This window comes from Pipistrellus kuhlii, unplaced genomic scaffold (assembly GCF_014108245.1).
Source record: "Pipistrellus kuhlii isolate mPipKuh1 unplaced genomic scaffold, mPipKuh1.p scaffold_m20_p_1, whole genome shotgun sequence".
Lineage (NCBI taxonomy): Eukaryota > Metazoa > Chordata > Mammalia > Chiroptera > Vespertilionidae > Pipistrellus > Pipistrellus kuhlii.
The window spans coordinates 132,577,724-132,595,271 of record NW_023425404.1 but is presented as its reverse complement, the minus strand read 5'-3'; the positions used below and the strand labels follow the sequence as shown (position 1 = coordinate 132,595,271).

Genomic DNA, 17,548 nt, shown 5'->3' with positions numbered 1-17,548 from the left:
CAGGATCTGGCAAAATGTTTCTGTAAAAGCTCAGACAGTAAATACTTTAGATTTCGCAGGTGATGTGGTCTCTGCTACCATTCCTCAGACAATGTGTAAATGAAGGGGTGTAGCTGTGTAATTTATAAAAACAGGTGGTGAGCTAGATTTGACCCGCCACTGGGCTATCGTTTACCAATCCCCGTTAAGAGCAGGAAGTAAAGACACAAAAAGGTACTGATCTCAGAGAAATTGATGGGCTAGAACTTTAAAGAACTGAAGAACTGGTGGCTTCCACAGAGAACTGAAATTTTATGGCATGAATAAACTATTCCAACAGTCTATACCACGAACCTTTGAGCCAATTTCACAAACATCAATAGGATCATTATCTCCATAGCTGTCTGTGAGCTTATCCTTTCTGTGGGGATCTTCCCAAGTCTAAAAGAAAGGGGGGAGGGGAGAGAAGCAGAAATATAGGTTAATAATCACTATAATGTATTTTAACTTTTCCACACAGTCGTGATGTTTTATATTTTATAGACAGCCACAGTCCAAAGAAAAAATTCTCAGAAATTACACAGGCTCGATGCCAACATGCCAGTACATCCTCAAGCACAATAATACTTAAAGCCTATTTATAGTATTTCCTCCCCTCCGTCTTTCATTTGTTTGTATAATCACATCTGAAAGTGGGTGGTATTTCCAAACATAATCTTCCTCCAAGTTTTGTCAGTGTCTAAATCCATGTTCACGTTTTGAGTTTCAACTCGAATGTTCCCACTGTCTGCCCGAACCGCTGCTTCCATTGCTCACTGCTCCTCTGACAAGGAACCAGCACTGGGCCTGCCTTTCTGTGTTTGAAAACAATCTATGAATATTAGCCAATACGTTTGTAATCACCGTGTTCTGATCCTTAGGTCTCTTTAAAACATCACTGCCCTGTACCAAGCTGGATATGTAGCTGCTTCTTGAAAACTCCTTCCTGATTAAGCAGGATTCTTGTCAACAAGTCCAAAGCAGTAGGAGCCCCTCAGTTACTACCTGTTCTTTACAAGCTTAAATTTGGAGCAAGAGCCTTTACCAGCTATTGGCAGCTAACAGCAGTAGCCAACAGTGTCATCATCGAGACAATGTGACTGAGAACTCACTATGGGGCTAAGCACTTGGCTTTGACCATCTCATTCAAAATTTGCAATCACCTTGTGAGTAGGTGGTAGGATGACAGAGGTGAACAAACAGACCTGGAGCGATGTAGTCACTAGTCCCATGTTACAAAGCTACTAAGTGGTACTAAATGATACTTGGGGACAAGGAACCAAATTTATAATAAAGGCCAAAATAATAAACACAACAATCATCTATTAAGACCAAAGAAATCTTGAATTTAGTGATTCTAGTCCTTGAACATCATCCACATGGTTCCTCTAAGTATATACTCAGAAAAATCGGGGGAAGACAAAAATGACTTTTGTCCAGGCCAAACTCAGGTCTGAGGAAGGCACTACCGCTAGTGTGGGAGAAGGTACTAAGGTGAAACAGTCTAGACATCTGAAGGTCAGAAATAATGATGGCACTCTGATGAATCACAAGCTAAGTGGAGAGACTGCTACCTACACAGTGTTCTGCTTAAACGTTCTTGCAAGCACGGTTGGCTTGGTAACTGCTTGAACAAAATCGTGCTGTTACAAGACAAAACCTAAGAGCAAAAACCCACACACATCTACAAAACAAATGCAACTCACACAAGGCATTTATTAATTTGTTAATCCCACAAATATTTATTGAGTGCCTACTCTGCTCTAAGCACTAAGCTGGGCAGTTGGGAGACATCAGTGAACAAAACAGATAGAATCCTTTATTAAGTCTGCATTCTAGCTGGAAGAATTAACAAAAAACAGATAACTAAATTACATAGCATATTAGATGTTGTGGAAAAGGGAAAGAAATAAAGCAGGGAAGATGGAATGAGAGTACAGGAGGCAGAGTTAAAACAGTAAAGGATGCACAGGGCAGACATCAGGAAGAAGATGACTCCTGAGCAATCATGTAAGAGGGAGGTCATGTGCACATTTGGGAAAGAGTGAATGTGCAGGCCTGAGGCAGGAGCATGCCAGAGGTACCAGAGGATTGTGAGATGGTCACTGTGGCAGTGATGGAGCAGGAGGAGAAGGATGAGGGGAAGCTGGAAATGAGACCAAAAATGCAAATGGAGCTCTGGCTAGTGTGATTTAGTTGACTGAACATTATCCCATGCACTGAAAGGTTACCAGTTTGATTACCAATCAGGGCACATTGCGGGATGCAGGTTCAATTCCCAGTAAGGGTACATACAGGAGGCAACCAACCAATGTTTCTCTCACATTGCTGTTTCTCTCTCTCTCTAATATCAATAAACACATACTTTAAAAAAAATGTAAATGGGACCAGGGGCTGGCTTCCATATTAACAGGCTCATTCTGTCTTAGTATGTACAAGGAAGCTATTTATTCTTTCCCATAAAACAAGTGACCTAATTTCTACTTTTTATAAACATTAATTTATTTTGGGGGGGTTGTTTTTGATAAATAACTTCTATGCAAACTGTAGTATATTCTTTTGCTGAAGACTAATACACACATTCATATACACATATCAGGCCAACAGGCAGAGTGGTTAGGGCAGGCAGGCAGGTAAGTGTTTAGGAGCCAGAGGTCCCGGATTATGAGAGGGATCAGGCCTAAACTGGTAGTTGGACATCCCCCGAAGGCTCCTGCATTGGGAAGGGTACAAGTAGGGCTGAGGGACCCCCTTCCCCCTTCTGCATGATTTTCAGGCACCAGGCCTCTAGTATAATAATAAAAGTAACAGTAGTAATAATGTGATTACTACCCATTAGACACTATTCTAAGATAAATCTGCAATAACTCATTAAACCTCAACACAACCATTTGCAGTAGGTACTTTATCATCTCTAATTTATAGATGAAGAAAAAGACATTACTTTCTTTGCCCAAGGTTACATTACTAATAAATGGCAATCTGATCCCAAAACCCTATTCTTTGGTAACTTATTATGCAGAAGTATCCCCTAAGGCTTAACAATTTTTTAAATTATTTTTTAAAATCTTCTCACCAGGTCAAACAAAATGTCTATTTAGGCACCTGGTATGCACAAAAGTTATCTTTATAGTTTCAACAGACATTCTCACTCTGAGCAGGTCATTTTAAAAGTGCCTATTTAACAAAGAACCTTTCCACGTGGGTGGTCTAACTGCATCAAAGGCAGCCTGACTCTTTAGAAAACAATTTTCTTTTTTCTTTTCCTGTGAATGTTTATTCTACATGGACAGCTGTGTTTCTGAGTTGGACAGAGTAAGACCCCTTTCCTCAGAAACTTCCCCAAAAGCATTTTAGAACTTCATGCAAAATGTTAAAATTAATTTAAAAAATGAAAATACAAAATGAACACCCAGATACATGAATGATCTAATGGCTTTTATAAACATAAAGGCAGATGCCTCTCTCTGTCACCAAAACTCAGCCTTTTGATTCTGCATATTCTGAATTTTACTCACTAAATCACCTACAAAAGTTACCACTTTCCAGAAGTGAGAAACAGAAGAAGAAAATAAAAAAGGATGAGAAAGAAAAAAAAAAGTAGTGCCATTCTCTAACAGGAATGCTGCTTTACCATTTTTTAGCCCTTGCTTTCACTGCTTTCCACTGAACAGTTATAAATTCATAATAATGAATAATTAAGTCATCTAACTCAATTCACCATGGGTTCTGAAAAAAAGTTAATTACTTAAAAATTCATCTGTTAAAGTTTAAAAAATAAAATTCATGCTACCATGTGAATATATAAAAGCACTGTTGTCATATTAAAAAAAATGACAGATAAAGCAGAAAAAATATTTTTCACTGAATCTTAACAGTCAAGCTGAGAAAAAAATGTGTTCAAAATGCCAAATGTGAGTGTTCTATAAGCCTAACTCCAAGAGCTAGAACACAGATATAAAGTTTGAAAAAAATTTATTGATACAATAAGACTCCACATTTAAAATTTTTAAATTTATAAATATCCCAAACTGACATGTCCTCAGAATCAATTTAAATTCAAGTAGCTCACAGGATTTACAAGGCAATTTTTTCAGAAGGCAGAAAAGTTTTACCATTATAACAAAAATGTTACCTGAGGGAGGGCACCGTAATTCCATATATAACCCTTGTGAGGAAAAATGTTCGCCACATAGCGTAGCTTGCCATCCTTTACGTCCTGTTTAATGGGATTCAATGGCTCCTCCGTGGCAATCTAAGCAGATCATGGACAAAAGGGGGTAGGAGGATGAGAAATTATTAATCCTATCTTTAAATAATATTTTCAAGACCTAATATAGTAAGACTAACTACTCATATCACAATTTACTGATCAAAGATACTTTAAAAATAAATTAAGCTAGATCTTATTTCTAATTTAGTAAGAAAAATCATCTGGGAAGGAAATATCAGATTATATACTTAGGCACTCTATTATTTAGGCACTCATTTTTAACACAAATGATTGAAATAGCAAGAGGATAAAAATTAATCAGCTTCCTTTTTGTTACTGATCTCAGGCTTTTTACCATCAATCTTATAATAAAGTTAACTCAAAGATTTTCACCAAGTAATTTCATTTCTGAGTGTCTATGAACAAAATGCATCAGACATATCCAAAATGCCATGCAAAACACACATACACAAACACACACACACTCACAAAACCTATCTTATAAAGTAAACAACAACTGAAGCCATCTTTGAATAAAAAACACTGGTTAAATTAGGTAGACTCTCACAGAGTCTTGATCCTATATCCTATGGTAGAGAGTAGCCAGATGATGAAACAGTATAGTTGAAACAAGATGAACTTTTTCTATTAAAATATTAGCTAAGCCCTGACCAGCATGGTTCAGTGGTTAAAGTGTCAGCTCTTGCGCCTCAGTCAAGGGAACATACCTGGGATCCAGGTTTGATATCCAGCCTCGGACAAGTTTTGTGCATGAGGCAACCAATCAATGTGTTTCTCACATTGGTGTTTTGTTCTTTTGTTCTCTCTCTTTTTCCCTCCCTCCCTCCCTCTCTTCCATTCTCTAAAAACCAATGGGAAAAATATCCTCAGGTGAGGATTGACGACAAAATAAAATACTAGCAAAAAATTTAAAATAAAATACTACCAGTACCTAGTAAAATTACTGACAATTCTCCAAATAGAAATTCTGAAAATTATACATGTTGCATAACAATAATTAATTTAAATACTTGAAATCATACCTGCCTTCAAATTCAAAGTACCATAAATTAAATTTCACTCAGAATTATAAGGATTATCTAACTGAAGATGAAGTAACAAAATTCTGAAAAGCAAGAGGTAAGATCTTGATAGGTTCATGTCTCATGGGAAGATTTTTTTTTTTTTTAAAGCTACCTAGGGGAACAGCAGATGCTCGTAGAGGGTGCTCATAAGTTAAGAGTTGGCCAGGGAAAATGCCTTCATTCCTGGTAGAACAAAATCTAAAGACTTAAGTCTTTAGAAACTGAAATTGCCATAAGCCCCAAACAGATAAGTTTCAGTGGTGTCTATGAACAAAATGCATCCCAGAATCTATTTGAGTAAACGTTAAAAATATTTGTCATTTTCAAAGACAGAGAAGAGTCAAGGAAAATTAAATCCTATATAATAAAAAGGTAATATGCAAATTTACTGTCACTCAACACACAAAATGGCTGCCCCCATGGGGTCAAAGATGGCCACACCCCTATGTTGACAAAAGATGGCCTTCACCAGATGGCCGGCATGGGAGGGCAGTTGTGGGCGGCCAGGTCAGCAGGGAAGAGCAATTTAGGGGGACCAGGCTTACAGGAAAGGGAAGTTGGGGGGGGGGGGGGGAAACCAGACTGGCAAGGGGGGGGAGTAAGGGGTGACCAGGCCTGCAGGGAAGGGCAGTTATGGGCAAACAGGCTGGCAGGGGAGCAGTTAGGCATCAATCAGGCGGGCAGGGGAGTGGTTAGGGGGTGATCAGGCTGGCAGGCAGAAGTGGTTAGGGGCAATCAGGAAGGCAGGCAATTAAGCAGTTCAGAGCGAGCAGTCCTGGATTGTAAGAGGGATCCCAGATTGGAGAGGGTGCAGACTGGGCTGAGGGACACCCCCCATGCACAAATTTCATGTACTGGGCCTCTGGTCCTATCTAATACAAGAGTAATATGCAAATTGACCATATCTCTGCTACGCCCACAAGCCAATCAGGAGCAAAGATGCAAATAAGCCCAACCAAAATGGCTGCAGCCATGGAGAGCCGGAGGGAGGCTTGGGTTTCCCCATCAAACTTTCCACCTGCCCTTGCTGGTCCAGGCCTCCACTCAATGCTACAAAGTTACAATGATAGAAGATAAATAAATTCCAACAAAAATGACCACAGCCACAGAGCTGGAGAGAGCAGGAGGCTTGAGTTGCTCCTGGAGAGGGAGAAAGCCAAGCTTTCCACCTGCCTTGGCCAGCCCAGGCCTCTGCTTTAGGCTACAAAGTTTCAATTATAGAAGATAAATAAATCCCAACAGAAACAGTTACCACCACGGAGTGAGTAGAAGGCTTGTCTCTGCTCCAGGGTACAAAGTTTCAATTGTAGAAGATAAATAAATTCCAGATACCAGGGCCTCAGCTGGGGTTGCCAGGGGGCATGGCTGGCCTGCAAACCACCACAGACCCTTCACCCAGGCCACCCCACCCCCTAAGGGAACCTCCACCCTGATCCGGGACACCCTTCAGGGCAAACCTGCTGGCCCCCACCCATGCACCAGGCCTCTATCCTATCTAATAAAAGAGTGATCTGCACATGGACCATCACTCCAACACACAAAATGGCTGCCCCCATGTGGTCAAAGATCTTGCCCCTATGTGGATACAAGATGGCCACCATAAGATGGCCAGCAGGAGAGGGCAGTTGGGAGGCCTGGGAGGGACCAGGCCTGCAAGGGAGGGCAGTTATGTGCAATCAGGCCAGCAGGGGAGGGCAGTTAGGGGTGACCAGGTCATCAGGGGAGGACAGTTAGAGGTGACCAGACTTGCAGGGGAGGGCAGGTAGGGGCAAACAGGCTGGCAGGGGAGTAGTTAGGCATCAATCAGGCTGGTAGGGGAGTGTTAGGGCTGGCAGGCAGGCAGGCAGAAGCAGCTAGGGGCAATCAGGAAGGCAGGCAGGCAAGCAGTTAGGAGCCAGCAATCCTGGACTGTAAGAGGGATGTCTGAGTGCTCAGTGGGATTGGGCCTAAATGAGCAGTTGAACATCTCTTGAGGAATCCCAGATTGAAGTAGGTGTAGGCTGGGTTGAGATTCAGGTGTGTCCCCCCCCCCCCCCCCGCCCCCGTGCACAAATTTTGTACACCGAGCCTCTAGTATGTATATAACAAACTAGAAAGGCTAAAATGGAAAACATTCTCTTTAAAGTATAGATTTAGCTTTTACTTATAGTTTTCTTTTTTAAAATTAAATTCAAAGTAATTTCACAAGAATGTCTTCAATTATTACAAACAAGTTTGTCAACCATCCTAAATTCAAAACAACTTGAAACAAAGTTTTTGTATCATGATTATCATATTCATTTGATAGTAATAGAATAATCCATACCTCCATTTTAGCATTTGTCCACCGAGGTACTTCAACAACCATGTGAAACACATTCTGCAGTTAAAAAAAAGAGAGAAAATTTAATTTTTTAACCTACCCTTTATTTTTTTCACTTATCTCCCATAGGAGAATGTTTTAGGTTCCTCCCCCCCTCCACTCCCCCCCCCCCCACACACAAAAAAAAATGTTTAGAGTCTGCATCATATGTCTGCCTATGTCTTAAATTTCCTCTAAACAATTAGAGAAGATGTCTAAAACACAGAAGAATTTAAGCCATCATGTCACTTGATTACTATTGCACAATGTTAAGAGTTGCTACATTTCTGCAGATACCTTGGCAGTATAGTGACAGAACCAAAATGAAGTCAGGAATCTTATTTTAATTTCAATTTTCACAAACTAAAATAGAGACAAAGTTCACCATGTAAGCTGAATGTCTCACTTTCCCAATCTGTAAAGTATATGTGATAATCATTGTCCTACTCACCACACAGGCTGGTATGAAGACTAATCATAAATTATATGATTAAATGAAAATACACAGAAAATTATAAAGTTAAATATTTTGAAAATTATAAAATAATATTTAAACCCAAATTATGATCATTGTGTAAAATTAAGGACATCAGTAGGGAGTTATAAAGCTTACAAAGAGAAGCACTTTTCTGTCTCATGATCTCTGGTTTCCTAAACTTACAAAAGCATCATTACTTCTTTTTATCATTTCTGAACTTTGCAGAGTGCTTAAAACAAAGAAGACCCTGGGTTAATGGTGAGTAAAAACTATTTCCTACAGTAACCAGGAATGTATAATTTCCCACAGTTTTAGAGTTACAAAGAGAAAGTCTTAAGGTTCAAGTTGACTTGCATGCCATTTTGATATCAGTAACTAATAACTTATCCTGGCAAAGCAATGGTTTCAAGTGTGGTCATGGATTAGGACTAATCTGCAAGTTGATGGTTATTGGTTCAGTTAGAATCAATTACAGCAATTTGATGGAGTAATTTTTATGTTTGCTGTACCTAAAAATATCAATTTGAAACCTGAATTATACTTTTCTAATAATTCACTTTGATGGCATTTTTTTAAGTATCTATACTAACAATAGAGGAATATGCAAATTGTCCGGGATGCTATCAGAGTAACAGTCATGACCAAACAGCATACTGTGTGGGGCGACCAGGTTGGCAGGGGTTAGTGAGGGCCAACCAAACAATTGAACAACAGACTGTGTGGGGCGACCAGGTTGGCAGGGGTGGGAGGGGTGTTGGGAGTGACCAGGCCGGCAGGGGGGCAATAGGGAGCCACCAGGCCAGCAGGGGATGGGCAGTAAGGGGTGACCAGGCTGATGGGGGGCAGTTAGGGGCTACCAGGCCAGTGGGGGGTGGGAGCAGTTGGGAGTGACCAGGTCAGCAGGGGGGTCAGTTAGGGGCAATCAGGCAGGTAGGCAGGTGAGCAGTTAGGAGCCAGTGGTCCTGGATTGTGAGAGGGATATTCCAGATTGGATAGGGTACAGGCTGGGCTGAGGGCTCCCCCAACCCAGTGCACAAATTTCGTGTACCAGGCCTCTAGTCCTATATAATAAAAGGGTAACATGCAAATTGACCCTACATGTACTGATCACCAGGGGGCAGACGCTTAACACAGTGGGCTGATGGCTCCGAGCCCAGCGGCAATGGCAGGAGCCTCTTCCGCCTCTGCAGCAGTGCTAAGGATGTCTGACTGACAGCTTAGGCCCGCTCCCCAGGAGCGGGGACATCCCCCGAGGGGTCCTGGACTGCAGGAAAGCGCAGACCGGGTTGAGGGACCCCCTCCCCCTTGAGTGCACAAATTTTCGTGTACTGGGCCTCTAGTCAGTTCATAACAGACCAGAAATAACAACAACAAAATCTAGTCATTCAACAGATCATTTGAGAAGCAATGATTAAACAGACCTATTCCCAATCATGCCACACAGGAAAATCATCTGAAGAACATAAACCAATTAGAAAAGAGCCCCACCTCCCAATTATCTTTTTTTTCTTTTTTTTTTTTTTTTGAGGAGGCAGGGGGAACAGCCAGGGCACTGCCTATTTTCAAAAGCTGTCCAAGCAATTTTAATATGCAGCAGAGTTGAGAACCTCTAGTTTAAAGCACTGATAAAACAGGTATAAATTGAGCCACAAAGTCCTGATGGCTTTTATGTTTTTCTAGATAAGGCTAAAGTTTACAGATGACAAAGCCCCATACTCTTAATGAGCTAAAGAACAAAGCCGAGAATGAATTCTCAACAACTGCTCCTTGAGAGCATGTCTCAGACCTATCCTAGCAACCTGGTACACAGTCCCACTGTTAGGTTTCATTTCCCATGCTCTTTCATGAGGTACCCCAGCACCTGTTTAAATATGTCTGAAGTAGCTGTAAAAAATAAATGGCAGATGTTCACATAATTTATTCATCCCTGAAAGCCTGGCTCTAAGAGAACAGACGCATGCAAATGCATACTCAGAGGTGGCAGAGAAGACCGAGCTAGTGACAATTGTTTCACACAATGCTATCTACCAAAACCACTCTCAGAGACTTGAATTAGGCTAAAACAACAATAGATGAGGTTTGAATTTTCAGCCTGCAAACCGCACTCCCTTCACCATTTGTTCCTGATCACTAAGAGCATATTACCAGTCCTCTTTTTTTCTCTTCAGTTAAAATGTGTATGACCTGTCATTTTTTAAAGCCCATGTTACTCTGGTTATCCTAACATTAGTATTAATTAAAAAACAATAATGGTCTGCTGAAATTTATCAACCACAACGATACAGGAGGGCACGTTTTAAGTCAGAAAGTTGAGAACAAACCAGGGACATTTACCTTCCCCTCAGTTCTTTTCTATCTCTCCATTTCCCTCCTATATTTATTGTAGAAATCAGAATGAAAAATAGTAACGTGAAAAAGCAGTCAGTAAATTTTATATGCATAAGGGAAGAAACCATGCTTTCTCCTTTTACTAATTTAATATATCAAATAGTCCTTGGATTTCACAGTAAAAACAAAGGCAACAAAAGCAAAAATAAACAATGAGATTACATCAAACTAGAAAACTTATGCATAGATGCCTTGGCTGGGTGGTTCAGTTGGTTGGAACATCATCCCTTACACCAAAAAGGTTGTGGGTTTGATACCCAGTTGGGGAATATACCTAGATTGCAAGTTCGGGATGTGTGTGGGAGGCAACTGATCAATGTCTTCTCTTCCTCTCTCCCCTTCTCTCCCTCTCTCCCTTTCTCCATCTCGGTGTATATAGGAGGCAACTGATCAATGTTTCTCTTTTTCTCTCCATTCCTCTCTTTCTAAAAGCTATAAAAACATAATCTTGAGTGTGAAGATTAAAACAAATAAACAAACAAAAATTTCTGCATAGCAAAGGAACATTAACAAAATAAAAAAATAACCTAGGGAATGAGCAAAGATATTTGCAAATCATAAATCATAAGGGGTTAATAACCAAAATATATAAACTCACACAACTCAATAGAAAAAAAAAAAAAAAAAGCAAAAAATCCTGATTAAAAATTGCAAGGACTGAACAATAGACAGTTTTCTAAAGTAGATATACAGATGGCCAACAGGTACATGAAAAGGTGCTCTATATCACTAGTCATCTGGGAAATGCAAATCAAAACCATACTGAGATATCACTTTGCTCCTGTTAAAATCTATATATAAAAAAGGCTAATATGCAAAGTGTCCACTGGGGAGTTCGACCTGGAGACTGGGAGTTTGATCGCTCACTATGACATGTGCTAACCACCAGGGGGCGGCATGGAATGAAGGAAGACCCCAGGCGGCAGCTGCGGAAGGGAAGCCCTGGCCTGCAGCTGAAAGGCCCCAATCAGCCCTGATGGCTGGCCAGGTCTACGGACCCTACCTTTGCACAAATTTCGTGCACCAGACCTCTAATGGCTATTACAAAAAGGACAAGAAATAACAGGTACTGGTGAGGATGTTGAAAGAACTCTTATGCACTATTAATGGGAACGTAAATTGGTATAGCTGCTATGGAAACCAGTATGGAGGTGCCTCAAGAAATTAACAGAATTACATTATCCAGCAATTTCACCTCTGAAGATACACACACACACACACACACACACACACACTCACACAAAGGGAGGACGGGGAAAACACACACAAAAGAACAGGATATTAAAGAGCTATCTGCATTTCCATGCTCACTGCAGCATTATTCACAACAGGCAAGATATAAAATAATGTTAAGGGTCCACCAATGGATGAATGGATAAAGAAGATATGGTACATATGCACAATGGAATACTACTCCCCCAGAGAAGGGAATCCTGCCATTTACAATAACATGGATGGACCTTTAGGGCATTATGCTTTCTGAATAAGCCAGAGAAAGGCAAATTCTGCATGGCATCACTTACATGCAGAATATTCAAAGGGTCAAGCTCATGGAAACAGAGCATAGAAAAGTGGTTGCCAGGGGTGGTGGATGAGGAAAATGGAAGATAATTTTTAAAAATAAAAAAAATCAAGTCATGCAATCTCTGATATAAACCATGTTCTAAAAATGAAATTTTAAGTCAGCTGTATGAACTCAGAAGAATTCATTTTTTCCACTGAATCAACTGTTTCTAGGTTAACATACAAAGTCTCTAGGAACCTATAAAATCTGAGGCCCTGAATGACTTTTTACCCAACATATAGGGCAGTGGTTCTCAAAGTTCAGGTGTACAGGAGGATACCCTGGCACTAGGTTCAACAGGCAGAGATTCTGATGTAGTGTGCATGGAATGGGATCTGGAATCTAAAATTTTAAGAAGTGCCCTACATGGTTCCATTGTAGATGGCTTAAGGACCATTTTCCAGGTTAGGCATAGGTGGTAGGAATTAACCCTCAAAGCAATGTTTGGAAGCAGATTAGGGTCCTAAGTTTCATTTAGAGAAGAGAATGGATGGAAATATGTTAGGAAGGAAAAGGAAAGCTAAGAAGGTAATAGAAAAGCCATCTGGTATCAGCAAGATAAAAAGAGATTGATCAATAGCAAGAGATGGGATGACAGACATCTGTTCCTAAGTAAGGAAATTTTAGCATGTCAGTAGGTTAAACTATCTTTTTCTTTATCTCCAAAAGACTTGTTCCTGGATTCTAAAATAGCTGTTGAAACAAATTATCCCTTGCAATAAAAAGATGATGACTGAATACATGTAAAAGAGTGTGCAATAAATAAAATGGTAAATTTTGTTATGTATATTTTACCACAAGAAAAAAACAGTGAAATGGTAATAGCATCACTAGTATCTTAAAGTGATACCAGAGAAGAAAAACATCAGACTGCACACGAAAGTCTTGCAGGGGAAAATTCAGAAGCACTTTACAAATGGCAAACTGTCATCAAGGTCTTTAACAGATGTAGGTGATTCACAGAAACAGAAACCTTTAGGTACACCTCGGAAAAGTCATTCCGCGCTCTCTTTGTAGGAATGCCATTTTCCTATAAAAGGAAAGATGGTATTTATGATGGTAACATGTCATGAAAATACAGCTGCACCGCAAAGCCATGAAAATATGCCTGTTGCATAAGCATTTCACTAGATGGTGTGCAGAAACCTGAGGAAATGGAGAACCCACCAAAGGCTTGTTCGTTTTCCTCTTAGTATTTGCACCCCCAAGTGCATGAGGCATCAAACTGTTTCATAAAGTGAATCATCAGAAAAGTTTAATTTCTTTCAAGTATATTCTAGATTTTATAAAATAAGCAAAGGCTCCATTCAGTCTTTTTTTTTTTTAAATATATTTTATTGATTTTGTACAGAGAAGAAGGGAGAGAGATAGAGTTAGAAATATCTTTTAGAGAGAGTCATCGATTAGCTGCCTCTTACACACCCCCTACTGGGGATATGCCCGAAACCAAGGTACACGCCCTTGACCAGAATCGAACCCGGGACCTTTCAGTCCCCAAGCCGACACTCTATCCATTGAGCCAAACTGGCCTTGACCCATTAGTCTTTAAGGAAAGACTAGCAGTTTCCAGTGATTGCACTTAAAACAGTCATTTCATTATTGAGATGAAACTCCAGGGAACACGACTAACAAGTCATGAAAATACTCGACTGCGCCTCCTGCCTGCAAATCCCACCAAGGTAAGATTACTGTGCCTCCACCATGCACTTTTAAATTAAAACAGAGTATATTCTGGGTTGGGAAGAAAAACTATGCCATTCAGAAATGCTCACACACATTATATTAATATGTAACTTTTACACCAAAATGATAACGAATAAAAGAAACAAAACAGAAAAATGATTATTCCAAGTTTGCTGTGAAACATCATTACTATTCCTAAAAAACCACATCCCAAAGTACAAGATGCAATAGTTCTAACTAATCATTACAGCCGAGGTTGGGGAAAGCATATTCATACAACCACTGTGCGTATCAATCTCCACATGCCCAGAATTCACTAGTGTATCTTGTCACATTTTGCCCTGCCCTATCCTAATTTTCATATCCCCCCCCAAACCATCCTTCCCTAGGCTGAATATTATGCCTGCTAATTTCTAGTCCACTCTTTCTTCCATACCTCTACCCTACCTACCACGTTTCCCAATGTTATTATTTTTGTTAGCTACACAGATGTTGCCATGGTACACAAGCAGCATCCTATCAGTCACTCCTTCTTTCATGACCCTGTTCTAGCTTAACAGCACTTAACGCTATCTGTCTGACATGTCTGCTTTCTGGTTTTCTGTCTTCTCCAACTGAGTAGGAGCTATATGTATCTTATTCACCACTGCATTCCTAGTGCCTGGAATACTGGCTGGCTTAAGCAATGATTACTGAATGATTAAAACAGCTATTTTAAACCTGTGTGCTGCAAGAAATTTTAAAACATAAGAATATTTTAAATAATTGACTATTTAATCAAGAGCACTGACCTCTTTTCCCTTAGATTGTCAACTTTAAAAAAATGACAATAGTCAACACAACAATGGCCATCCGGTGTGAATGCCCTGTGTTGAATCATAAAATATAAATAGGAGATATAATAGAGTTGTATCTTTTTGGTCATGTCACATAATAAGGTTGCATTTGATGGGTTAGTTCTTGGTACCAGAAATCCTTCTATACAAGTATAGGCAGCTGTTTTGTTTGTTTTTAAGTCACTTTGGAGCAAAAAAGAGTAGGAAATCATTATTATTATTTTTGTAAATCAATCAAAATTATACTTTTTTCAGATAAACAAAATATATTTTTGGTGTGCTACAGAATTTTAATGAGTCTATTATGTGCCATAAGATGAAAAAGGTTAGATATCGCTGGATTAAATTAATGAACAAATGAATAAGTGAATGCATACACTTGTGGCCAAAAGCAAGGAGAGGTGATGGGAAATTCAAGATATTTAGGTTGGATAGTTCACTATCCCAAACAGAACAAAACATATGGATGGTCACACACACACACACACACACACACACACACACACCCTTACACTTACAGGGACACACACGGTAAAATGCAGTTCTTTCTGCTCTCTCTTTGGTTTCTTTCTCTCTCCAGATTATATGGCCCTTTGTTCTATAACTGAACACTTGTTAGAAGTAATGAGCTGAAAGGACTGCACAAGACCAGTTAAGAGTAAAAGTTATGGGTTAGAGCACCTAAGTGCAAATCCCACCTCCACCACAGACTAGGTTTCTGACCTTGGGCAAGGCAGTTAACCTCAATAACAACATAAGGGTAATAGTAGCCCTTGCCTATTGAGATAATCAAAGCTAAGCACTGAGCACAATGCTTTGCAAAGCACAATGAGCACCCAATAAATCTTCACTATAATTCTCCTTGTTGCCATCATTATTGACAGTCCAGTCTTCTGAAGGGCTAAAAGGCAGCACAAATCCTACGTCAGCCTTCCATAACCTTAGTATGGTGCCTTATATTTGGCCTCCAAGGTAACACCAAGAAGGCCAAACCACTCTTGCATCAGAAGCAGCTTCCCACTTTAGTGGCCTCTGCCCTACACTGATTTAGAAAGCCCAATCCCATCAACCAGCCCTGTATGACCTCGACCTGGAATGCAGTCCTGGTTATTTACTTAAGAACCATGCCCCTCACTACATTTGGTAATGAAATAAACCAATTAGCTACTAGCATTTTAAGGAAAGAATTTCCAACTCAGTGAGGATAACTAACATTCGCTGCCAAGTATGCCATCTTGCCAGCTAGGCGCACTCTCAGCTCTCAGCACCACCTTCAGCAGCAGGCCTCCCACTCCTATTTGGCTTACATTCTTCCCTGACTCACATCTGTCAAGTAATTTTAGGTTCCAGGAGAAGAGCTATTCAAAGATTACCATCTTCCAACTTTATTTTTCCAGCATCTGCCTCGTAGAGTGGTTCAAGACCATAAGCTTTATAATCAGAATTGCTAGTTAAAAACCCCACCTTCACAACAGACTGGATTTCTGGTCATGGGCAAGGCAGTTAACCTCATTAACAACATAAGGGCAATAGTATTGCTAGCCTATGGTGATAATGCAGGTGAACTTAACCAGCTGTTTGATCTTAGATAAGTCAGTGAAATGCCTTCAGCTTTGGTGTCCTTGGAGATAATAGTGACTCATAAGGATTAAATAAAATGGCACATGTTCACATTATGGCCAGCAAATAGAAAAAAAATCATCAAATGTTAATTATTTTATTATTATTATTAAAAGTAAGTCTGTTGTTAACATCTTAAATTCTTAACCTTAAATCTTTATTTCCTACCAGATTCTAAGCTTGATGGCCCACTACCATTCCTTTCTCCCTAAGTCTTCCAGACAAAATCCTATTCTCATACAAATTCTAGTTCATGAAGGAGGCTACAGTCCTGTTGTAGTAACTCATGTCCTTCCTGACTTGTGGCCACATTCTTTTCTTTCTAGAGGCTTTCAAAAAGTATTTTATGGTGACACTAGAAGTACGTATTTTCTTCCCCAAAACAAGTTAAAACAATACCTCTTTAGAGTCCACCTTCAGAGGAATATCATGAAAGGGGGAAATATAGTGACCAACTTCATTCTCTGGAAAGAAAACAATTAAACAATGAATGAGCCCATTCTTTGGAGCAAGTATACTTTTATCCACTTTAAAAATATTTTTAAAGTATTTTCAAAATTAACTTTAACTCCCAATTAAAGTTTAATTCAACTTTTAAAACTTGCTCCACTATAATCATTAAAAGAAATATATACCAAATAAACCATATTTAGGTTGATGAATTCATTACTTATTTCTGTGGTTTAAACATCCAAAGCAGAAAATGTTTAAAATAGACTAAAATCCCAAATATGAAAAATGTCATTTTGGAAGGTCTTCATTAAGTGAATTGGATTAAAACTGATGTCAATTCCCTAAGAGAAACTGAACAACAGAATTCCCAATTTCTGCCTAGAATTCATATGAACAAAGGTCTAAAGAAACGAAAAATTCCTTTCCACTCAAAGTGGTAACAATGTTAATATTAAGGTACATTTCTTTAAAAAATTTTAATAACAAACTTACTTATCTTCATTACATACTGCAATGTATATTTTGAATACTTTAAAAAATATGTATAATTTAAATAAAATACAATAAACCAACAGGTACTTTTGTTGAAATGTATCTGTTTCAATCATCAATCTGTAATTCTTTTCTCTGCTTTAAGTCACAAAGATAAGGTAGAATTTTGAAGAATAAAAATACAATCCTTTAGCCCAGCCCGTGTTTTTATTATCATTTGTTAATGGTTTGATTCCCAGTCAGGGCACATGCCTGAGTTGCAAGGCTGGATCCCCAGTGTGGAATGTACAGGAGGCAGCCGATCAATGATTCTCTCTCATCATTGATGTTTCTATCTCTCCCTCCCTTTCCCTTCCTCTCTGAAATGAATAAAAATT

At 39.4% G+C, this 17,548-nt stretch overlaps 1 protein-coding gene across 9 annotated transcripts in view; it reads right to left on the bottom strand.

Annotated features, from left to right (window-relative positions):
* PPA2 (inorganic pyrophosphatase 2) overlaps positions 1–17,548 on the bottom strand; it is a 71,573-nt gene that overhangs the window by 44,255 nt on the left and 9,770 nt on the right. For 3 of the 9 annotated variants that reach the window (XM_036409981.2, XM_045589318.1, XM_036409940.2), the window contains exons 2-6: positions 16,626–16,690; positions 13,061–13,117; positions 7,622–7,675; positions 4,154–4,273; positions 334–420 (exon numbers count right to left, since the gene is read on the bottom strand). In XM_036409981.2, the coding sequence (XP_036265874.1) occupies positions 334–420; positions 4,154–4,273; positions 7,622–7,675; positions 13,061–13,117; positions 16,626–16,690 (383 nt within the window). The remainder of the gene's footprint in view (positions 1–333; positions 421–4,153; positions 4,274–7,621; positions 7,676–13,060; positions 13,118–16,625; positions 16,691–17,548) is intronic. The other 6 variants (XM_036409932.2, XM_036409948.2, XM_036409965.2 and 3 more) reach the window with 4 other exon arrangements.